Here is a 25,510-nt window from a genome sequence, read left to right as displayed (position 1 = left end):
ACGTTTGACATTGAAACACCGGATTTTCAGCATCTAAAAAAGAATAATGTTTAGGGGATGCTGAAGAGTTATTTCTGTCTGTAATAAAGCCCTTTTTTAGGGAAAAACTCATTCTGATTCGCTGGGGCTGGCTCCCCAATGGGTGGCACAATACTCTCCCATGGCTGTGCCCATGCCCAGTCATTTGAAATCCATAAATTAGGGCCTAAGGAATTTATTTCAATTGACTGATTTCCTTCTATGAACTGTTAATCTGTCCCAAAAAAATATGTAATTGTTGAATGGTGCGTTTATACTTGTATTCATTATAGCTTATACAATGTACGGTCAGGCAACCTGGGCATTCCGTATTATTCTGTATGTAAATCCGACACACTCCATTTAGTATGATATCTTACGTTTCATATGGTTACATAAGGACAGATTTTTACTTGAGGTAAAAATCTAAGGTTGCAAGTTCGAATTTCATCACGGACAACTTTAGCATTTTAGCAACTTTTCAACTACTTACTACTTTTTAGAATATAATAGAATATAATAAAACTGCCCCCTACTGCTGGTCAGGTGTATTATTTGAAGGATCGGTATGATGTGCACTTAATAGATTGTTTTATTGTGAAATTAATATGGTTGATTTTTAAGGTTAGGGGAGAAGTGCAGTGAATATAAATGCATGTATTTATGGTTGTTTGTAATTTTGTCTTGCCTTTTAATCATTATATATGTTATTGTTTTTACCATCGAGGACCACTTTGGGAAACAAGCGTTTTAATGAATACTTTCAAGTGATATCCTCTGGGCCCACATTGTACATTTCGTTGTATATGTCTGTTACTCAAAATAAATGTAATCAAATTGTCCATCCAGGATGGACATTTTTCTTTGGCATCACCTTCCATTAAAAGGATACATTCTCACATCATACACATTTCAACCAGTCAGTCCATCATGTTGCTTACACCAAAAACATAGAGGGCATTAATACATTCACTCACATCCAATCGCTGTCCCAACTGCACTGGATAGATAAGTACATATACTGATACAATGTACTTTGCATTTAGTAGTCCAACAGCACAAGGAACGAATGAATGTTTGAACACGTTCTTCTTGGCCGTGGGCATTCTGAAGCGCCGGCCAGAGGGAAGCCTCTCCAACTGAGGGTGTACAGGGTGGGAGGGGTTGCCAACGACAGCCAGTGCCTTCTTTTTGGTTGCCTTGTGGAACAGACTGCTCAACTGTGTCTGTGGTCGACCAATTACTTTGCTGGCTGTGTTTACCATTCTGGTCAATTTGCTTTTGCTCCTCTCGCTCAGATTACCACACCAGACTGTCATATTGAATCTGAGGATGCTCTCCACCAAGCTGTTGTACACCCTCTCCAGAACATCCTGGCTGACCCCAAACCCCTTCAATTTTCTGATTAAAAACAGCATTCTCTGTAAAACTCACCTTGTTATCAATTTGTGTCCCTAGGTATTTGAAACACTCAACCACATCCACTGGTTGGTCATTCAGAGAAAGTGGTTGGGACATTGGCAAGTTTTTGCCATTGATGACCAGCTCCTTTGTTTTTTCCACATTGATGTGGAGGGCACTTGAAGGTGCTTGGTCTGTTTAAAATAGCTGTCCCCATCTGATGAGTCCTACCAGAGCCATGTCATCTGTGTACTTGAAAAGGCTCACATTGTTTCCTTGGATCTTCATCTCATTAGTGTAGATAGAGAACAACAACGGTGAAAGGACACACCCCTGGGGCGCCCCTGTGTTCAGGGTCAGTTCATCAGAGAGGGCCCCATTCATGAGGACCCTCTGTAGGCGGTCAGTTAAAAGGTCCTTGATTGCATGGCTGTGTGCTTGATTTTATACACCTGTCAGCAAAGGGTGTGGCTGAAATAGCAAAATAAAGTAATTTGAAGGTGTGTCCACATACCTTTGTATATATAGTGTATCTTGACTCAACCTGGTCTCAGAGAATTTTGTTATATTCTGTATGTAATTCCGAGACACTCCATTTTAGATCATTTTCAACTACTTAGCATGTTAGCTAACACTTCCCCTAACCTTAACCCTTTTAGCTAACCCTTCCCCCAACCCTATCCTTAGCCCTAACCCCTAGCCTAACTAACGTTAGTGAGCTAGCTAACATTAGCCACCTAGCTAGAATTCGTAACATATCATACATTTAGCAAATTCGTAACATATTGTATGTTTTGCAAATTTGTAGTGTATTGTACATTTTGCTAATCTGTAAAATATAATACATATTGTAATTCATAATATATCAAACGAAATGAGTGATGGACATCCACAAAATAATTCATAATGTACGAAACGTAACATATTATACTAAATGGAGTGTCTTGGCTTTACATACAGAATAAAACTAAATGTTCTGACACCAGGTTGAGTCAAGATACACTTTATATATGCAAAGGTATGTGGACACCCCTTTATTTGGCTATTTCAGCCACACCCTTTGCTAACAGGTGTATAAAATCGAGCACACAGCCATGCAATCTCCATAGACAAACATTGGCAGTAAAATGGCCTGTACTAAAGAGCTCAGTGACTTTCAACGTGGCACCGTCCATCATAGGATGACACCTTTCCAACAAGTCACTTTGTCAAATTTTCTGCCCTGCTTGAGCTGCCCCGGTCAAATGTAAGTGCTAGAAACAACAGCGGCTCAAAGTGGTAGGCCACACAAGCCTACAGAACGGGACCGCCGAGTGCTGAAGTAAAAATCGCCTGTCCTCAGTTGCAACACTCACTACTGAGTTCCAAAGTGCCTCTGGAATCAACGTCAGCACAAGAACTGTTCGTTGGGAGCGTCATGAGATGGCTAACCGTCGGTCCATGGCTAACCGTCGGCTGGAGTGGTGTAAAGCTCTCCGACATTGGACTATGGAGCAGTGGAAACACGGTATCTGGAGTGATGAATCGCGCTTCACCATCTGGCAGTCTGACGGACGAATCTGGGTTTGGTGGATGCCAGGAGAACGCTACCTGCCCCAATGCATAGTTCCAACTGTAAAGTTTGGTGTAGGAGGAATAATGGTCTGGGGCTGTTTTTCATGGTTCGGGCTAGGCCTGGGAAACCTTAGTGCGCCACCATAATATTACATTCTAAACAATTCTGTTTCCAACTTTTTGGCAACAGTTTGGGGAAGGCCCTTTTCTGTTTCAGCATGACAATGTCCCCGGGAACAAAGCAAGGTCCATACAGAAATGGTTTGTCGAGATCGGTGTGGAAGAACTTGACTGGTCTGTACAGAGCCCTGACCTCAAACACCTTTGGGATGAATTGGAATGCCAACCATCAGCCAGGCCTAATCGACCAACATTAGTGCCTGACCTCACTAATTCTCTTGTGGCTGAATGGAAGCAAGTCCCCGCAGCAATGTTCCAACATCTAGTGGAAAGCCTTCCCAGAAGAGTGGAGGCTGTTATAACAGCAAAGGGGAACTGACTCCATATTAATGCCCATGATTTTGGAATGAGATGTTCGATCAGCAGGTGTCCACATACTTTTGGTCATGTAGTGTATGTTCATAAAGTCTTAAGGATGCAGATACCATTAGGCCTCTTAGGGAGGGTCTGCTTAATGTATTCAGAGACCAAAACTACATCATAGCGTTATGGATTGTACCACACAATATAAAAACACTTCAACCTGTCTTCCCACAAGGCGAAATGGAGCCACAACGTGACGAAATAAGGAGAAATGCGAGTGGTTTAAGAAAGGTTAGGGATAGTTAAAACAACTGTTAAAAGCGAGGTTAAAATAAAGACTGAACCAGGAAAAAGTAAAAGTCTAATCGGGAATTGCACACAGTGGTTTACGCCCATCTACCACCCCACCTACCAACCTGCTTGCAAACTTTTTTTAACCTACGTTCCAAGCGTTCAATATCACCCTACTACACGTAATTGTCTATGCGCAGACGGAAAGTGGTAGTGACCGGTTTGCAGAGACTATAGTTAGCATCTATGTATCGACACAAAGGACACATTCAAGTTATTTTGCAGACTTGACCATCTTAAAACAGAATTTGCCTTCTAGATTGACTATTCTAGCTCACTGTCACGCCCTGACCTTAGAGAGCCTTTCTATTTCTCTATTTGGTCAGGTCGGGGTGTGATTTGGTTGGGCAATCTAGTTTTCATATTTCTTTGTTTGGCCGGGTATGGTCCCCATTCAGAGGCAGCCGTCTATCGTTGTCTCTGATTGGGGATCATACTTAGGCAGCCTTTTCCCCACCTGTGTTTGTGGGTAATTATTTATTTCTGTGAGTGTTTGTTTGCGCCACGGTCTGATTCTGTTTACCTGTTTGTTTGTGTAAGGTTTCACTTCGATTAAAGGATGTGGAATTACATGCAGGCTGCGCCTTGGCTTATTTATGATATGGAGTTTGAAGACAGCGAACGTGACACTCACGTTTCCTTTGCATTGGTTGTGACAGGCAGGCTTACCAAGATGGATACATCTTAGCCATGTTGTTTTCAACAACCTTTAGTGCTCAATTAGTGGCTAGCTGTAATGTTCTGTGTAATGAAGGCATCAAATCAAAGTTTATTTGTCGCGTACACAGATTAGCAGATGTTGAAGCAGGTGCAGCAAAATGCTTTTGATATTGCAGTGATATAGTGTGTGAAATGCTGATGTGTCTGAACAAGCATACCTTATTTATTGGATGCAGGGAAGCAATTAACTGTACAAACTGTAAGCCATTTCATTTGAGGATTTGTTTGATGTACTGTATACATCATTTGATTGTAGAATCGTAAATCAGGTTCCAGTAGAATGTTTACAGGCGTAAGACCGATGTTTTCGGAATTCACAACACAACAAAAAGCCTTACAGTCCAGCGTGATACAGAGTCATACCAAGTCATGGCTAAGGGCTTAAAGCAGAGATTTCATCACAGTACTGTTTGTATTATCTTTCTCTCTGTCATAAATCACATTACTGTGGACTTTATGAAAGGGGAAATAAAGAGATCAGAGTGTGTGTTTGTGTGTGGTACACGCTTAACTAGGTTTGCTCAGTGTGTGTGTGTGTGTGTGTGTGTGTGTGTGTGTGTGTGTGTGTGTGTGTGTGTGTGTGTGTGTGTGTGTGTGTTTCCCCAGATTTGCTGTGTGTGTATGTTTCACAATTGGATAACTCGGCTAGTTGTGCAGGTAATCCAATTTGCGTTTGAGAATTGGCACACGGCAGGAATAATACCTCTATGATGTATGGCCCATCCATTCCGCTGTCCTCCATTAGTAATGCCTTCCAGTAGAAAGTAGATCTTATTTAATTACGTCCCTGTGTATATCTGGCCACAGAAAGGGTTTGTGCTCGGCTCTAAATGTCTGTGTGTACAGAGACAGTAGTTGGCCCTGTCGACCTTTACAGCCACTCTCATAATTCAAATCAAATCAACGTTTATTCGTCATGCATACAGGTTACAGCAGGTGTAAACGATGCAGCGAAACGCTTACTTGCAGGTCCCTCAACAGAGCTGTAGGGCTGTGTCTTGTTCCAGAAAGATGTTTACTTCACTCCCAACAGTCCTGATTTACTCCCTGTCATATCTTTGGTAGAAGTGGATAGGCATAGCATAGATAATAGATTCACCCATCCAGCCATATCAGATCTGCAAATGAGAATAAGCAAGATAGGGAGTTAGCAAGAGAAGATGGGAGGGAACAATTTCCTGGAATGAGACACAACCAGAACATACTCCCTACTAGCCTAGTCCATTTTAACAGACCTCTTATCTTGTTGAGTATGTCTGGGTCTGACTGTGTCTGAATCTGTGACAGTGTGTGGGCAGGTAGGCAGGCTAGCCAGCCAAACAAGGACAACAGTCAATGAACAATATCACTTTAGTTAATGGACTATTAGACGATGGGTTTAACATTTACAGTAAGTGTAGTGGTGTTGAATGGGGGAGAGTGCCAGGGAGAGCGTGGGGTTGATTGTTACCGTTTAACTGCATTTATTTTCAGCAAACTTAACATGTTTGTATGAACATAACAAGATTCAACAACTGAGACATAAACTGAACAAGTTCCACAGACATGTGACTAACAGAAATGGAATAATGTGTCCCTGAACAAAGGGGTGGGTCAAAATCAAAAGTAACAGTCAGTATCTGGTGTGGCCACCAGCAGCATTATGTATTGCAGTGCATCTCCTCCTCATGGACTGCACCAGATTTGACAGTTCTTCCTGTGAGATGTTACCCCACTCTTCCACCAAGGCAACTGCAAGTTCCCAGACATTTCTGGGAGGAACGGCCCTAGCCCTCACCCTCCAATCCAACAGGTCCCAGACGTGCTCAATGGGATTGAGATCCGGGCTCTTCGCTGGCCATGGCAGAACACTGACATTCCTGTCTTGCAGGAAATAATGCACAGGACGAGCAGTATGGCTGGTGGCATTGTCATGCTGGAGGGTCATGTCAGGATGAGCCTGCAGGAAGGGTACCACATCAGGGATGTCTTCCCTGTAATGCACGGTGTTGAGATTGCCTGCAATGACAACAAGCTCAGTCCGATGATGCTGTGACACACGGCCCCAGACCATGACTGACCCTCCACCTCCAAATCGATCCAGCTCCAGAGTACAGGCCTCGGTGTAACGCTCATTCTTTCGACGATAAACGCGAATCCAACCATCACCCCTGGTGAGACAAAACCGCAACTCGTCAGTGAAGAGCACTTTTTGCCAGTCCTGTCTGGTCCAGCGACGGTGGGTTTGTGCCCATAGGCGATGTTGTTGCCGGTGATGTCTGGTGAGGACCTGCCTTACAACAGGCCTACAAGCCCTCAATCCAGCCTCTCTCAGCCTATTGGGGACAGTCTGAGCACTGATAGAGGGATTGTGCGTTCCTGGTGTAACTTGGGTAGTTGTTGTTGCCATCCTGTACCTGTCCCGCAGGTGTGATGTTCTGATGTACTGATCCTGTGCAGGTGTTGTTACATGTGGTCTGCCACTGCGAGGATGATCAGCTGTCCTTCCTGTCTCCCTGTAGCACTGTCTTAGGTGTCTCACAGTATGGACATTGTAATTTATTGCCTTGGCCACATCTGCAGTCCTCATGCCTCCTTGTAGCATGCCTAAGGCACGTTCACGCAGATGAGCAGGGACCCTGGGCATTTTTTCTTTTGGTGTTTTTCAGAGTCAGTGGAAAGGCCTCTTTAGTGTCCTAAGTTTTCATAACTGTGATCTTAATTGCCTACCATCTGTAAGCTGTTAGTGTCTTAACGATCGTTCCACAGGTGCATGTTCATTAATTGTTTATGGTTCATTGAACAAGCATGGGAAACAGTGTTTAAACCCTTTACAATGAAGATCTGTGAAGTTATTTGTTATTTGGATTTTTACGAATTATCTTTGAAAGACAGGGTCCTGAAAAAGGGACGTTTCTTTTTTTGCTGAGTTTATTAGTGTGGAGGTCTTACTGTATTGCCTTCCTCCGACACACAGTCCAATAGGCATGAGACCAGAGGGGTATACTATGATTGAAGCTAGAGCTACAAGCTAGCCAGTTTTGGTTAGCTTCACATTCCAGCTCAGTCTTCATTTGTACCACAAAGGTGGATATTGCTCGTCCGCTTCAAGCTAACTCTAGAAGGCTTGTAACTGCGAGTGCATGTAGCACATGGCTAGTGTAACACTGAACTATTCATTGTGACAATGCTGAACCATTGGCGAGTAAGTGACACATTTACATTTTTGCCAGAATCAACATGAAAGAAAACTTATCTTGCAAATTCATCAGGCTATGCTGTGAAATTGGTTATTAGAAGTGCCGTTTTTCTTTTATTACGTATCGTTACTGCCGTCTTTGATGTGCTTTAGTGTGCTTATCAATGTACAGTAACGGTCAAAAGTGTGGACACACCTACGCATTCAAGTGTTTTTCTTTTTATTTTACTATTTTCTACATTGTAGAATAAATAGTGAAGACATCAAAACTATGAAATAACAGATATGGAATCACATAGTAACCAAAAACGTGTTAAACAAATCAAAATATATTTAATATTTTAGATTATTCAAAGTAGCCACCCTTTGCCTTGATGACAGCTTTGCACACTCTTGGCATTTTGTCAAAGTAGGTGTGTCCAAACTTTTGCTGGTACTGTGTGCTTAACAAAAATATAAACACAACATGTAAAGTATTGGTCCTATGTTTCATGAGCTGAAATTAAAGATCCTAGAAATGTTCCATACCTCAAAAAGCTTATTTCTCTCCAATTTTGTGCAAAAGTTAGTTTACATCCCTGTTAATGAGCATTTCTCCTTTGCCAAGATAATCTATCCACCTGACAGGTGTGGCATATCAAGAAGCTGATTAAACAGCATGATCATTACATAGGTGTACGTGCTGCGGATAATAAAAGGCCCCTCTAAAATGTGCAGTTTTGTTACAGAACACAATGCCACAGATTTCTCAAGTTTTAATGGAACGTGCAATTGGCATGCTGACTGCCGGAATGTCTACCAGAGATGATACCAGAGAATTTAATGTTATTTTCTCTACCATAAGCCTCCTTCACTGATGTTTTGGAGAATTTGGCAGCACTTCCAACCGGCATCACAACCATAACCAACCCAGGACCTCCACATCCGGCTTCTGAGATCAGCCAGCCGGACAGCTGACGAAACTGTGGGTTTCAACCAAAGAATTTCTGTACAAACTGTCAGAAACCGTCTCAGGGAAGCTCATCTGCGTGCTCCTGTACCTGACTGCAGATCGAAGTTATAACCGACTTTGATGGCACACCGGAGAAGTGTGCTCTTCACGGATGAATCTGTACCGAAGGCAGATGGCAGACAGCATGTATGGCGTCGTGTAGGCGGGTTGTACGCTGATGTCACTGTTGTCAACAGACTGCCCATTTTGCTGGTGGGATTATGGTATGGGCAGGCATAAGCTACAGTATGATAATGCACAGCCCCATGACGCACTGATCTGTACACAATTCTTGGAAATTGAAAATGTCCCAGTTCTTCAATGGCCTGCATACTCACCAGATATGTCACCAATTGAGCATGTTTGGGATGCTCTGAATCGATGTATATGACAGCGTGTTCCAGTTCCGCCAATATCCAACAACTTTGCACAGCCATTGAAGCGGAGTGGGACAGCATTCCACCGGCCACAGTCAACAGCCTGATCAACTCTATGCAAAGGAGATGTGTTGTGCTGCATGAGGAAAATGGTGGTAACACCAGATACTGACTGGTTTTCTGAACCATACCCCTACCTTTTTTAATGTATCTGCAACCAAAAGATGCATATCTATATTCCCAGTCATGGGAAATCCATAGATTAGGGCCTAATGGATTTATTTCAATTGACTGATTTCCTTATATGAACTGTAACTCAGTAAAATCTTTGAAATTGTTGCGTGTTGCATTAATCTTTCTGCTCAGTGTATTATATGAGGTGGATAAAAAAATTGACCCTTAGATATGAAGCCGAAATAGTGGAGAGCATGTGATGTTTTCATTTTTGGCATGAAATAAACCCACCACGATACCAAGTCGACAACGCACCAATCAGCACAATGTAAACATCAATCTGAGAAAATACCAGTCTTTCTAGAGTATACCCTCCCCACTCCTGTTTCATTTCGATAGGCTTAGTTAACACAGCCCAGCATGACATTTTCCCAGTACATGTTAGTAGTGCTAGTCTTCCAATACCAGGCATATCTAGGGGCCTAGCATGGTGAGAGAGCCCTGTAAACCCATCACTTCTTGGGCAAGAATAATGAAGTGTTCGGGCTTGCTGGCTGGGCTTAGCAGCACAGCTCCCCAAATGCAAGAGTTATGGATGGCACAAACAGCTCCCCACTGGATGGCAGGGTTATGGATAGCCCTAAATAAGCCTGCCAGCAGGCAACCCCAGCAGCCAGCCTGCACCGTGTCCATTGATAGGACGATCAGTTAGCTCCATGGTCACAGCAGCCAATCGCCCAAGAGTTTGTTGGCTGGCGACACCCAATCCTCCAACGGTTGCCAGATAGCAACTCCATTCTCAGCAAGCTCTTCCTGGCTCCTGACTGACGGTCACCAACCATAAAGGAAGCTTTTGGCTTGCTATATCCAATCATCCAAGGGCTCAACAAGATATCACAGTCTCACGTCATTTCTTGACGTCCTTGGAACAACACGTCTATTTTTGACTAATAAACTGACTTAATCTCCAGACGTCCTGTATTTAGGTACACAGCTCCAGCATGAGCTCCAGACGATTTAGGCTCACAAAAACAACTCTAGGGTGAAGTTCAGGCATTAATTCCAATTGGTTAAGTTAAGGATATGTTTTGGGATAGGGCTAAAACAAAAAACAACTCCACTGGTCTTGCTACTTCTTTGTGGAAGGATGGCACGGTGGTCTAACCAGTGACCGCAGGTTCATAGACAGCAGGTTCAATCCCACCTCCAGGCACTTGTTTTGAGTTTTATTTTTTTTCAGTGGACGGTTTTGACTGCGTCTCCCGACGTCCTGGGGACCTGCAAAAACATCACATTTCGACTTGAATCTGGAGTGATCTCTCTGCAGGGCTGGTTGGATCTAGCCTATCATAAGAGAGCTGCTGCCTGGTTCCAGACAATCTGGGCTTTATCCTCCCCTACAGATGCCCGATTAGGGTTGTTTAGGGAAATCAAGTGGGCTCAACAGGGCTATCATGCCAATGTGGCACCACAGACATAGAGACTGGAGAACAGGATAGAGGGGAAAAACTGAGACTTAGTTAACTGGAACAATGCTATATTGTTTGTTTGTGTTTGTGTCTCTTTGTGTCATTTCTAGTTTATACATGTGTCAGTAGGCTCTGTACAGCCATATACCTCAGTAAAACAAGTATTCTTAATAATCACTACCATGAGATGCTAGACACTGTTAAGTCATAAGGCCTTAACAGCAATATATATGTACCACCCTGGACCCTACATGTTTATTCCTTATAACGGGGATGTAAACATGTATTGACGTAAGGAAGTGTGTGTAATCTGATTATAAAGATACAGTATACAATGTTTACAATGTCTTTATAGTATACCATTGTATGGCCTCATAACACATAAAATAGACCTTTGTTTTGTGATTGTTTGGTGATAGTGACTGTCGTCATGTGATACAATTTGGCATTTTGGTTCTGCACAATAATCCGTCTGTAATTAGTGATATTCACTCAGTGTATACATACATTTGGAATGATTGTGTGGCATGATTGTGTATGTTTGTGTGTGTGTGTCTGTGCACACATGCACGTATGTGGCATCGCCATCAAACAAGTAAACACTGCAGGGTTCCACACACCAGTGTCCCCTCTACAAGACTACTTCAGCCAATCAATATGTATCCACTAGAGCATTCAGCAGCATGCCAATAGCACAAAGAATTCCCCCAAGTTCAGCTGCTGTCGGTTAGAAGGAAACAGTAGAGGAACGTGGAATGATTTTTGGAAAGGTATGGCTGTTAAAGACTTGTCAATACAGCGACATTAGGCTTCTCTATGGAACTAGGAGTTTCAGCAACTCACAGGAGTCATCCTGTCAGTGATGCTGTAGTAGCAAGGCTGGCAGTCCACATGAGAATATCATAACATTCTTTACAGCAATATATAGCAGTTTCAGCACTTCTGGTCCAGCGCCATGGACAGCGGCACTGACAGGGCACAGCTTCTCAGTGCTTCTGTGGAACTACTGTAGCTGCCTGTTTTATACTTTGAAAGACTTTGAGCTGAGCTTCAGTTCACTTCACTCCTGTGCAGGTTGGGCAGAGCTTGCACTTTGGGGAGTATTCCATTGGCTCCATACAGACAAGATAAATCAAGTGTACATCAAGTATATGAAGGTTGTTGATATACATACAGATATGTATTCAATCCAAGTCTGCTTCCACAGCTGGTCTCTCACAGTCCGTCTTCCTAGATGGTCTATGCTGATGGAATGCTGATGAAATGTTGATGTAATGCTGTTGTAAGGGTCATTTACAACAACAGTTTAGGGACAGGAGCGCATGTGAGTGCATTAACGGGTGTGATCTATGGCTGCTGGCAACTCATGCTGAGGGACAGTGATCAACTCAAGTCTGGTCAGGTTTACTTGATGACTGTGATGTAATAGTGTATGCATGTGCTGAACAGTCAACCCAATGTTGTGTCATCCATATGAGTCAGTGTCTGCTGCTGCTACTGGTAGTGTTTGCATACATACAAGCAGATTTCAATAGTGCCGGGTGTAGAAAATGGCGGATACAAAATGGGATTACCTGTGCACTGTTAGATGATCCCCGAGTTTTAATGTAACAGTGTTTCAACCATCGGTGGATCGTCTGTGTTTTTTTCCCCTTATTATCCATTCATGTTGTTCACCTATAATGAGACTACATAAGGTTTTGTTTTAGAATACATCCAAGCCTGAATCACAAGGACGTTATTGCTGTACTCTTTTATGATGTAATCTTTCCCCTGATTTACCAATCTCTAGTTCTGACATCAGCTGGCAGAAGCTTAGCTTCTACAGTGGTGGTCCTGGATCATGGGTCCTGCAGCCTCCAGATAATGACTCTGGGTGGGATAACAGATACAAAGAGAAACTAGGCATTGTATAATGTTATTGTTCCCTTGTGCACGATTCTCTCTCTCTCTATTTATCTCACTCACACACTCACCAATTGCACTCTCTTTCTCTGTCTCTCTCTTTCTCACTCGCACAACAAACACGCACGCACACACACGCACGCACGCACACAAGCAAGCATTCACGCACCCACGCTGAGAAGCCCAACAGGGCCATGAAACTAGCAGAACATGTTTAATGGTCTTAAGGGGTCGGTCTGAAGACATTAAGCCTAGCGTCAACGAGACCCAGCTGTTTGGGCTTTTTTCACATTGATTTGTTTGTCAAATGTAGAGTCTCTGTCCCTGCCAAGAACCCCCTCTGCTTCTCTCTGTGCCTCTCTGTCTCTGCCAGTCCAGGGCCATGGTGACAGGCATGCTTTAGCCAAATCACATTTAATCTCTCCATTGGCTGTCCGTGGATAAAGCTGTCCCGTCTCCCCTCAGTCGGCTAGGGACATGGAGGGCCAGGCTGTCTGTCCGGTGGGACCCTATTTTGCTTCCTCCAATAAACACACAAGCTAGCATGGATGCACACACACACATTCCCCCTACTCCCTCACTGCAGGGGAAGTTATTTCATTTATAGCACATACACACTCCCCCGGGCTGTGATGTGTATGTGTGTGTGTGTGTGTGTGGGAGGGAGGGAGGGAGGGGATTCTGACACTACAGGCAATCTGAGACAGACAGTAGAGGTCTGCACACGGGACTTATTTTTTCATCTCTCTCCCGCTGCTTTTCATACTGCACCTCCGGCTGCTCTTGCTGGCTTCTTGTCAGTCTCCCACCTGCCACCGGGACAACTGGCCCCGAACCCAACCGCAGTCCTGCAATGTTTTTGTAGGTGTATGTAACACAGCTCGCTTTGCAGCCCCGGTCCCAGCAATATTGTCAACCTAGTCAAGATCAAAATGCGCAAAAATAGCCTAAGAAAAAAAATACAACAGATTCTCATTTGGCCCATTATGCTATTGGTATTATTGGGCTACATCAGCCAATAGGGTAGACGTAGTTGAAAGAGAGTAGAGTTGGGGCGAAATATACGAGAGTGGACACTTACTTGACTTGAGCTACATTTTGCATAACTTTTAGGAGCGGGATGATAGGCCTACATGTGTTGTACATATTTTCAGTCAATGTTGGAGTCTGAACATAAATACTTCCAGTCAATGTCAGGTCTAAACTATTGAAAATCATATTTAGGAAGTTCAAGACTACTGCGCCGTGTTTCTCCGCCCATATAGCCTAGTCTACAGGCTATTTGATTGAGACCACACAGATGCACTTGATCTCGCAGGCACAACAAAAGAGAATAAAGGTAGCCTACTGAATGTAAATCAGCAAGAATTAGGCTATTAGAGTTTGTGACTATTGCGACAGAGGAGCTTTTAATAAAATACATAAAGCATAGCCTGCAAAACAGAAAGACAACCGTTTCGAAATAATCTTGTATAATTTAGGAGCCAGACAATTTGCAGGCAGACACAAATAACTGTGTTATCAACATTTATTTCCAGTCAATATCGGAGCCTAAACTAATACCCTATCAAATTTAGGAAGTTCATTCCCATGGAAAGACAACTACGGGTGCTTCTCCACCCATGCACATAGCCTACATGCTATTTAATTGAGACAACACATAAGCACATTTGATCTTGCAAGCCCAACACAAGAGTAGAGGTCGGCTACTGAGTAGAGGTAGGCTACTACTTGTCCTATGAAAGTTTGTGAATAGTGCGACGGAGTGGTGCTTTTCATACAATATATAACACATACAAAACAGAAAGACAACCGTTCGAAATAACAACAAATATATATTTTCATCCCAAAGTTCATCCTGCTCCAGCCCGCATCATGAAAAATGCTTACCAAGCCACAATGCTCTCTGTCGGGGCCCGCTGGAGGGAATGCAGCTCTCTAACACACATCTTACCCTAAATACTACAACAGCTAGCCTAAATTTCACTGGTACTCGATCTACCCTGCATAGGTCACTGTGCATGTATAGTTAGTCTACCCTACATATCTCAGAGCCCAGAAGATTGGTTAGGTCAGGTTGTGACATCACAACATTGGAGAGAGAGCGAGAGGCACTCAATGTAGTGCCCTACATAAGTGTCAAGTGTGCTGTGTGTGCACATGGGAGCAGTGAGCAATTGATTGGTGCATGTGTGCTTGCGTCTGTGCACTTGTGTGTGAGCGTAAGCTTTTTATTTGTTCATGTGCTTCATATTTTTGTGTGAGCGGCTGTGTGCACGTGCGGGCACGCGCGCGTATGGGTGCTCTTACTGCATCTCTGAGGATCATTCATTACGGTTGTTTCTCCAGTTTCCTCCTCTGCTGCTCTGTGCTGGTCTCAGGACTGATAGCATGTTGTAGAGATACTGGCTTATTGGAGTAAATTGCATTAGCACCGTGTTGCCTTGCGCCCTAGGGTCTTATCCTAAGCCTCCTTTGTTTTAAGTGGCAGCCGTGTGTGAAGCTTTTCTCGCTTTCAATCCTCTTTCCCCCCTCTGGAATGTACTGCTGGCGGATTTATCCCCAAATGGCAAGACCCACTGCAGGCTCTGTCCATGTGGATGACTAGTTAGCAATTGTTGTTGGCGTCAGTCTCGGTGTTAATCAGTCTACGTAGCAGTTTGCGTGCTAAATGCTATTTAAGGGCGTTACGCTAACAAGCTGAGTAAAGTACAAACAGTGAACAGTCACAGTGGTGCAGTAAGAGGTGGGCGTGTGATTAGCGTCTCGGGTTAGCGCGTGCAGATGCACTGTGTCTGGGAGTCCAAATGCAGCCTACAGGAGGATTGTTGCGACACATGCATGCACACAGACGTGCACACACACACACACACAAACACACAAACACATATAAACACACACATGCACATATATACACACACACACATAATCGCTAGGCTTATTAGCGTGTTGTGAGACCAGAAAGATCTGGGGACGAATGTGGATCTCTGCTTCAGGGTGTGAGTCTACTGAGTGTTTTGGAACAGGACACCACACTGATACCTTGAAAGGGACTGTATGTTCCCATCTGATTTTACTACATTTTCCCTTTACCCCAAGTTTTGTTCACTGCTCATGCCCTGAAGCGACTAATGACGAGACTCCTTTTACCCAAACTGCACAGATTTGAGTTCAGTTTACCTTCCACGGTCCAACATAAACCATTCGAGGGAGAAACTAATACACAGACCTATGATCAGCCTCTAGGGGTCAAATTAATCCGATCCCATCGTTCACGGCCCAGTGGGCCTAGCGTGCATCCCCAGGCTCACCTACCGTCTCTCCTTTGCTGAGGTAGAGGAGACATGGGCTATTGACCTGATCTGGCCGCCACCCCTGCCTCTCTGCCCATGATCCCACTGGGCCTCTCTTCTCTCTCCCTCCCTCCCTCTCTCTCTCTCTACACAGGGGTGAACCGCAGGCAGCATCAGTCCTCATAAATATCAGCATGGTCGGCCGAGCGTAAGGAATAGAGAGAAAAACATCACACACCTGTGCTGTAATTACATGGGGATGGACGCGCTGTAGAGTAGTGGAGTTACAACTGGCTGTGCAGGACCTACTGGAGAGAGAGGGATTGCACAGGTTATTTCTCCCAAAAACCTTGTTACAAATGATTTATGTTATTTCTCTGGACAACTCACTAGAACAGTTTGAGAAATACGGTTCTTTTACGCACAGAGATGTGATCACAAAACTTTTTTTTTCATTTTCTTCTTTTTTTTTGTCATCGCTGTGCGGCTAGATTGTTGGGTTTAGAGGTTTGTTTGTAGATGTTTTGATGTTTAATGAGGGGACAGACTACCTGCAATGCTATCAAATAAAGATGAATAGGCATGTTGAGTGTTGACGGGATACATGTTACCTGTAGATGCTGCTCAATTGAACCATAATCCCCCCCCAAAAAACGCTAAACCCGTGACTGTGGAAAAATCAGGCCGCAGACCCCACAGATATTGGATCGTGTGTATCATAACAAGGTCATCACGGGGCCAAGCTGGGTGATCATTTTATCAAACAGACAGAAATCAATGGGGGAAGTGTGTGTGTTTGCGCGTGCGTGTTCCTCCTCAGCGCCACTCCCTTGACTCTGTTAAAACTGATAACCTGTCCCTCGGAGTCCATCCAGATAGCATCTAGATCGATTCAGATTTCTCCACGTTTGGAAAGTCGAAGAGAGAGAAGGACCATGCGAAACATATACACCAAGATAAAAAGCTTAGGGGAAGTGCATAGAATGAAAAAAATGTTGTTTCTTCACTCATTTCTTCACACAGTTTCTTTCCCCAGCAAATTGTGTGAGTTAATTTCTTTGACTTTGTGCTTGTAATGATTAGGATGTACTAACTGTTCTGTTTGTCCTCTACAGCACCCCCTACGGTCCGCATCGTGCACTCGGGCCACGCGTGTAACGTGGAGGAAGAACGTCACACAGAGAGGGTGTACACCATCCGGGAGGGAGAGACCCTGGAACTCACCTGTCTGGTCACAGGACACCCACGGCCACAGGTCAGTCCACCGGCCAATCACTCTGTACAGCCAATCAGGACACTAACTTATCACTCCACCCACCACTCTCTTTCTGAACTATGAAACTTTGGAACCAGTTCAGAAGATATCCAGTCCAGTTTAGATGCTCTTAGACTCGGTCGGTGCCATTTAAGATTAGGGAGGATCATTTGTTTTATTTATATGAGCATATCATTATTTCTATTACAGCATATTGGATGACTGTCATTCATATTCCATTCACCCAGCTCAATGTAACATTGATAGGTTTAGGCTACTACATGATACTCAAATTTGCCTTATACGCATCATAAGGTTGCTACAACCTAGCCTACAAATCAAAGTTTATAATGTAGGTGCACAGGTCGAGAGACAAATTGGAGTAATCAATACAACAGAAAGTGTCACATTCAATACCGCCTTGCATACTCTTGCCTGCATCTAGCTGATCTGAAGTGTAGTCATTAGTCCAAACACCCACCACTCTCTAAAACAATAGTTTCTATTGGTCAAATTGAGGTAGGTCCAATAGAAACGTTTTGGAACAGAATCGGCAGAATGAATATACCCCTGATCACCCCCACACACAGTGCACTTTCATAGCAGCCACTCACTTTGCTCGTTGTATGACGCCTTCTTGCATCTACGCTCTCTCTTCTTCTCACCTTGTCCCTTCACTTGTGGACTTCAGTGCACAACACAACAGCTGTCTGTGACCAGGTTGAAAAACCTCTTCAACCCAAACCTTCATACCATAACCGCTAACATTAAACAGCCTGCGTCATTGTCACCATATTAACATTATAGAAAACAAACTATAACTAACGCGTTAGTAAACCCACAATTCAATTAATGTGTACAATCATGCAGTGTACAATGCTAGCAGTTACACCAGCGGGCCCTGGTGGCAATATATTAATTAAACCGAAAGCTTACCTTGACTTGGAAGAGTTGCAGTGTTGGGTAGCCTTAGCCAGCTAGCTAACATAAATAGCATTCCTCTCTGTTTGAGTCAAGTTGTTGAGTAGGCTGAATTAGCCACATTAGCTAAGTAAATGAAAGAAAAAGCTACTTCTCTCTATCTATCTATCTTTCTCTCTCTTTCTCTCTCCCTCTGCTGCTTCTTCCTACATTTTGAAGAAATGAATTTGTTCAAAACTGTTCAACTATTGTCTTTCTCTCTCTTTGAGTCAACTACTCACCACACTTTATGCACAGCAGTGCTAGCTAGCTGTAGCTTACACTTTCAGTATTAGATTCATTCTCTGATCCTTAGATTGGATGGACCACATATCAGTTCAATACGGCAAGAGCTCTGATAGGTTGGAGGACGTCCTCCGGAAGTCCTCATAATTACTCTGTAAGTCTATAGAAGGGGGTGAGAACCATGAGTTTTATTTAAAAAGGATAACTTTTTCACACTAGCAATTTTTGGAAATTCACTGCATAGAATGGTCCTCCCTTTCCTCCTCTAAAGAGCCTCCACTGGTATCAGCACCACAGAGCTCTCACTCCACATGTCTCCCCACTAAACCGGCTTATAAAATTAATCCGTCAATTATTGTTGCTCCGTATTGTACTGTGCACCTGCAAATTCCTAATTAAAAGCTGGCAGATCTAATGAGAAGTGTGAAGACAAAACAGCAACCACGTCTGCCAACTCAACATTGCAACGCAAGTAAGTAAATAAATAACTAAAAACAGGAAACAACACTGCTGTGTGATATGAATGCAGAGTAAAGAGGGTTGAGCAAGCAGAATGGGTCCTCAGCATCCTAACAAGGAGATTTTTTATCCATGCTCTCTGCGATTCCAACCAATTAAAGTGTTGAGCTTTTGACATCTTCAATCACATGCTTATTCCCACCTGTGATGAGAGATCAAGGGCTCATTCAGATAGTAAGATATAAGTATGTAGAACAGACACGATTCTCTGTCATGTAAAACATGAATCATGCCAGCTCTGCAACGACGAAGCGATCAATTCAGACACAAATAAATAAATAAATACTACATGTCCATCAATTAAGAAGTACTTCGTGTCCAGCACTGTATTCATTTGCTTGATTAGACAAATTCAATGTGTATCTGGGGATGGGATCGACTTCCATTTACATGAATTCATATATAGTTCCCTTTTGATCGATATATTCACGATTCTTTTGTACACGTCCTGTCCTGTTGATGCGGATGCAGAGAAGGCTATTGATTTTTATATTCCCTTTGAAAAGGTGAAGGACACTTAAATTAGTGAGACACTCGACACGCGATTCATCTTCTGCTCTCATCCGTGGCGACAACTTGTTCTTTCCACCGTCTTGACTTCCATACTCTTAATTCATTTTGGGGGGAAAAAGTGAGTGAGTGAGAGAGAGAGAGAGAGAGAGAGAGAGAGAGAGAGAGAGAGAGAGAGAGATTACAACAGAGGAGAGAGAAAGAGAAAGAGAGAGAGAGAGATCAAAGGGCTACATGGCAGTAGCAGGAGAGGCAGGATTTCCTTTGAAAGCGAGTCATTATGAGCCCCAGTCAGATCCCATGGCATGGGAGGAACAGGGCTGTCATTCTGGGCTTAGGGATGGAGCAGCCTGGGTCTCTGGTGGTTCTGGTGTGAGTGAAGGGGGTGGTCGGGACTCATGCTACAAAGTAGATGGGAAGAATAGGGGGTTATTTGGGGGTAGTCTGTACTAGTGTACTAGTCCCGAGGCTGTTGGTAAAACATAAGGGATGTCAGTCCTCATCATGGATAGTTGTAAGTGAATAATAACAATTCATCTTTCCATTAGAATGGAAAATTTATCGTCTGAGCGTGTTCATAATCTTAGCCCCGGGGTGGCTTTGTTTTTCCCCTCCTTCTTCTTCTCCTCCTCCTTAAAGCTCTGTCATTTCTTCTTCTGCATGCTAATTTGACTTAACTTGTTCCTCCTCCAAGAGAGGAGCAGATCCGTAGCCCTGAGTACGCCACTATTCTAACCAAAGGTAATATGTCGTTTTTAGACACGAAAGAAAAGATATCGTTTTGATTTGGAGGAACCTTCCTGCTGTATTTTTTAATTGCATGGGTTGGGTTGAAAGCAAAACGAAGATCTGAAAGGAAAGTGGACAAGAAAGTATTCATCTATTCTTATTGAAGTTGGCTGTGTTATGAAAAGCAACTTATAGTTAACTCACATACTACCTATAAGGTAACACTTTACTTGACATCTAGCGTCAACACGTTATGACACGGTCATAACCATGTCATAATATGTCATAACAGTTGACATACCTTGTCATAACCTGTCAAAAATGTGGTCATAACACTGTCATGACACATATATTTAGACCTGTTGTGACATACAGTATATTGCGTTATTTTATGTCTGGTTATGACACCTATATAAATGTCCACACAAGGCAAAACATTCCGTTATTACACCATAGCCTAGTTGTCAACAGTATGTTTACGTTATATAACATTTTCTGAAATTGACCATATTCAATTATCATTGTAATTGCGCAAACATTGATGTCAGACATGCACCAACCCCAATGCTCTGTTGCTGATGACTGGGATGAATGCAGGAGCAGGACAAGACACCCACTTTTTGACTGATGACTGACATAAGGACATGTACGTGATAGGCCTATCTGACATATGATTCTGATGGTCATAATGCTTCTTGACAGTGTCATAAAGTGTATTTTCATAGTCCAAGTAAAGTGGCACAGGATGGTCATAACGCTTCTTGACTGTGTCATAAAGTGTATTTTCTACAAGTTCTTGAAAAGATGCTGAAAAAGACATGGCTATAAAGAATTCATTACAACAACAACAAAGGATTTAAGAAACAAACTTTCAAACAAAAAGAAACGTCTTGGCAGGAAAAAATACAATTGAATAAATGTGGGTTTTGACAATCCTATGTAGGTGTCATAACCTGCCATACAATAACACAAGGCATTGTATGTCACAACAGGTGTAAATATATGGGTCAAGAAAGTGTTATGACTATATTATTACATGTTATAACAAGTTATGTCAGCTGTTATGACATATTATGACACGGTTACATAGCGTGTCATAACATATGAAGCTTGGTGTCAAGTAAAGTGTCACCAAATAAAAGTCTACGTGGAATTGAACCCACAACTACTACTATCCACCAAGCCATTGATCCCTATGGACCTCACTTGACATTGAAGTCTAATCGTCATTGCGACATTGTGCCATTGAAGGTCATCTCTATAAAGTCATGTCACAATTCCTGCACTACTTTATTATAAGCATACACACAAAGATGACATGTCCTCATTACCAGACAGACCTTGTGTTTCTCCGTCAGTAAGAACTACCAGTTCCCTGAGTAATACCTTTACTCAGACTGAGACTTGTGCGGGCCAGTATCACACAAAGCGAATGGCCAACTGCGTACTAAACTGGGCCGTCGTTGACAATTTTCACCAGCGATGAATTATTTTAATGTCTGTCAAGAAGCAACTCTCTCTAAATTACCCACAAACCCCTCAGGCCCTCCCACTGATGGAGGCTTTGGCTCTTGTCCAACCAGGCGGACGCTTTCTCTCAGCATGGCGCTCTCTGTCCCATGCCACACAGACACACACACAGAAACACACAGAAACACATACACACACACACACTGCTAACCTCACGACATTGACACACCTCAGCCTCCTATTATGGGATGCCTGTCAAGTTTGGACCTGTTGGCAGGCAGGAGCATCGCTAGGGCAGGTTCCCATGCAGGGGTCAAAAGGTCATGGGAAGGGCTTGTGAGTCAGGGCTCTAGGAGGAAAGAGATAGCGATATGCGGTGTGAAGCTGGAGGTGTTGATTAAAATCTCAGGGGAGGCCAGGGACACTGACTGACTGTCTCTCTCTCTCTCTCTCTCTCTCTTTCTCTCTCTCTGTTTCTTTAACCCTTTTCCTCTCTCTCTCTCTGTTTCTTTCACCCTTTTCCTCTCTCTCTGTTTCTTTCACCCTTTTCCTCTCTCTCTCTCTCTCTCTCTGTTTCTTTCACTCTTTTCCTCTCTCTCTCTCTCTCTCTGTTTCGTTCACCCTTTTCCTCTCGCTCTCTCTGTTTCTTTCACCCTTTTCCTCTCTCTCTCTCTCTGTTTCTTTCACCCTTTTCCTCTCTCTCTGTTTCTTTCACCCTTTCCTCTCTCTCTCTCTCTCTCTCTGTTTCTTTCACCCTTTTCCTCTCTCTCTCTCTCTCTCTCTCTCTCTCTCGCTCTGTTTCTTTCACCCTTTTCCTCTCTCTCTGTTTCTTTCACCCTTTTCCTCTCTCTCTGTTTCTTTCACCCTTTTCCTCTCTCTCTCTCTCTCTCTCTGTTTCTTTCACCCTTTTCCCCTCTCTCTCTCTCTCTGTTTCTTTCACCCTTTTTCTCTCTCTCTCTCTCTCTCTCTCTGTTTCACCCTTTCTCTCTCTCTCTCTCTCTCTCTCTCTGTTTCTTTCACCCTTTTTTCTCTCTCTGTTTCCTTCACCCTTTTTCTCTCTCTCTCTCTCTCTCTCTCTGTTTCTTTCACCCTTTTTCTCTCTCTCTGTTTCTTTCTAATGTACATTATCTCTTCAACAGGAATGGCCTTCTAAGGTATGAATGACATGGGTACACACTGCCAGCTAAAAAGGATGTTAGATTAATGTGCCAGACAGCATGTTGGCTTTTTTTGTAAACAGGGCTCTGGTCAAAATTACTGCACTATGTATAGGGAATAGCGTGCCATTTGGGACACAATCATGCACTTTACTGGCTATCACACATATAGAGGCGTTCATTCTTACAGCCACTGTGAGATGTAATTCCCATTATAAAGCCATCTTTCTCTCTCCCCTGTCATATCCCCTGAAAAGGGCTCTGGCCTGCCTCCACTCTGTACACACACACTGTGTTTGGGGATACAGCCAGACTATATGCCAGCTAAACTGCTGAGCAAACACGCAAGCATGCAGGCACACACACATACGCACCCACACACACACACACACACACACACACACACACACACACACACACACACACACACACACACACACACACACACACAAACAAACACCACCCAACATTCCCCCCCATTTCTGCTTCAATTGTCGGCTGGGTCAAGTTCAGACAGGTGGGTGAGAGGGTCAGGGGGTATAAATTAGCTGGATAGAGTCATGAGTGTCTAGCAGGCTATAGCAGGCTATAGCTATAGCATCAGAGCTCGGGGACCAAAGGCGATGGAAGAATATAGCTACTGTAGAGATACTGTAGTTTTGGCCCTGGTGGGGAATGGGGCTAAAGCTGCCCCGTATTATTCTGGGATACTGTAGAGTAGTGTATACTCATGGAATGATATAGCTACTGTGGAGATAGTGTAGTTTATCCAGGGGTTAGTTGTGGCCTGGAGTGCAGTGTGATCCTAGCCACCCCCGTTCTCCCTGGGCTATGGTACAGATAGGTTTATTTGAGTCCTATGAATCCCAGTGTGAGTCATCAATAACCACAGGCTTTACAGATAATTCTTAATTTAGGGAGACCTAAAATTGCAACATTTTACTATGCAACTGTAATGTGTAATATTAGGACTACTGCAGTACTGTGGAACTTTCTGTATAGTCTTTGGTATTTGTGATGGTTGGATAGATGGATCTTTGTCTGTCATTGTTTATGATACCTGTTGAGTTTTTATCTGTACATTTTGTGATTCAGAACTTTGAGTTTATTTTTTAATAATGCAGATAGATTGTACTTTCCATCAATGCAATTGTCTGCATCATTTCCAATCCCCCATATATATTTAAAAAATAGAATTAGATAAAATAGATTTCCCCCAGATCTTTGAGTCTTAGTTGAAATTAACAGTATTCCCCACAGATGTAGGATCTTCATTTGAGCCAGTTTGCAACTCCAGAAAAATAATCCTGCAGCAACAGAAAATGTGAATTATTCTGTGGATTCTAATTAATGGACATTTTTGTAGGGGTTGATAAAAAAAAATGAAGTGGAAATTACAAACTTCAGAGGCCTTTTAAAACCTCAAATACACTACAAGTTTAACATTTCCTGCAACACAGGAAGGTTCTCCTGCAAAAGGGTGATCAAATTAAGATCCTACATCTGTATGTGCAAAAGAATATTGGGTGCCATGGAGTCACACTATTTATCCCGTCAGTCTGTGATATGTACACGTAGCTGATTTTCTCTGGTCATTCTATTTTCATACTTGGCCACACTTGGCTGCACAGAGACCTTATCTGACCTCCTCCCTCGTACCCCCTACAGAACTCAAAGATGGCAAGCAAGCTGTGTTGACCATCGCTGCTGGGAGTTACTGTTGGATTCAGATCCAAGCAGAATAGAAACTTTACATAAAAGCTCATCTTTGTGTCAGAATGCCAAAGACAAGACTGACTGATTTACAGGGAGAAAAGCATTATCATTGTAATGACTTTCTCTCAATTCTTCTTCCCTGCTTGTAAATGAAAAAAATGTAATGTTTTCTAACGCTCTTTATGGTGGATGTGTAAAGATTGAACTCCTGACCTCACCGTCTAAGTCAATTATACATTGTTAATTGTATAATTGTACATTATTTGAGAGAACTACATGGTATAAACAAAAATGTAAACTCATCTAATTATAGTAGCGAGTGTGGCCCAACCCATCCACTCCTCTCTGATCTCCAATGTCTGTCTTAGGGCAAGAAAAGAGGGTCAAACCGTACTTCCAGGCATACTCTAATTCTTACAGAATCCCCCAGTGGATATACACAGCTTTTGGAAAGTATTCAGACTCCTTGACCTTCTCCCAATTTTGATACGTAACAACCTTCTTCTCAAATTGATTATATCGTTTTTTTCCCCTCGTCAATCTACACACAGTTTGCCGTAATGACAAAGCAAAAACAGGTTTTTAGAAATGGTTGCTAATTTACTAAATCTAAAAAAAACATAAATATCACATTTACATAAGTATTCAGACCCTTTACTCATTACTTTGTTGAAGCACCTTTGACAGCGATAACAGTATTGAGTCTTCTTGGGTATGACGCTACAAGCTTGGCACACCGGTGTTTGGGGAGTTTCTCCCATTCTTCTCTGCAGATCCTTTCAGGGTCTGTCAGGTTGGATGGGGTGCGTTGCGGCACAGTTATTTTCAGGTCTCTCCAGAGATGTTCATTCGGGTTCAAGTCCGGGCTCTGGCTGGGCCCCTCAAGGACATTCAGAGTTTTGGAAAACTCCAAGGGGGCTGTCATGTCCCTTTTACTGAGGAATGGCTTTCATCTGGCTATTCTACCATAAAGGCCTGATTGGTGGAGTACTGCAGAGATTGTTGTCCTTCTGGAAGGTTCTCCACTCTCCACA

At 43.1% G+C, this 25,510-nt stretch overlaps 1 protein-coding gene across 3 annotated transcripts in view; it reads left to right on the top strand.

Annotated features, from left to right (window-relative positions):
• The window catches only part of LOC115174515 (MAM domain-containing glycosylphosphatidylinositol anchor protein 2-like), a 344,881-nt gene that overhangs the window by 81,867 nt on the left and 237,504 nt on the right, over positions 1 to 25,510 (top strand). For all 3 annotated transcript variants that reach the window (XM_029733126.1, XM_029733125.1, XM_029733127.1), the window contains exon 2: positions 17,030 to 17,169. In XM_029733126.1, the coding sequence (XP_029588986.1) occupies positions 17,030 to 17,169 (140 nt within the window). The remainder of the gene's footprint in view (positions 1 to 17,029; positions 17,170 to 25,510) is intronic.

This window comes from Salmo trutta, chromosome 35, assembly GCF_901001165.1.
Source record: "Salmo trutta chromosome 35, fSalTru1.1, whole genome shotgun sequence".
NCBI classification, from domain to species: domain Eukaryota; kingdom Metazoa; phylum Chordata; class Actinopteri; order Salmoniformes; family Salmonidae; genus Salmo; species Salmo trutta.
This window is presented reverse-complemented; position numbering and strand designations above follow the sequence as displayed.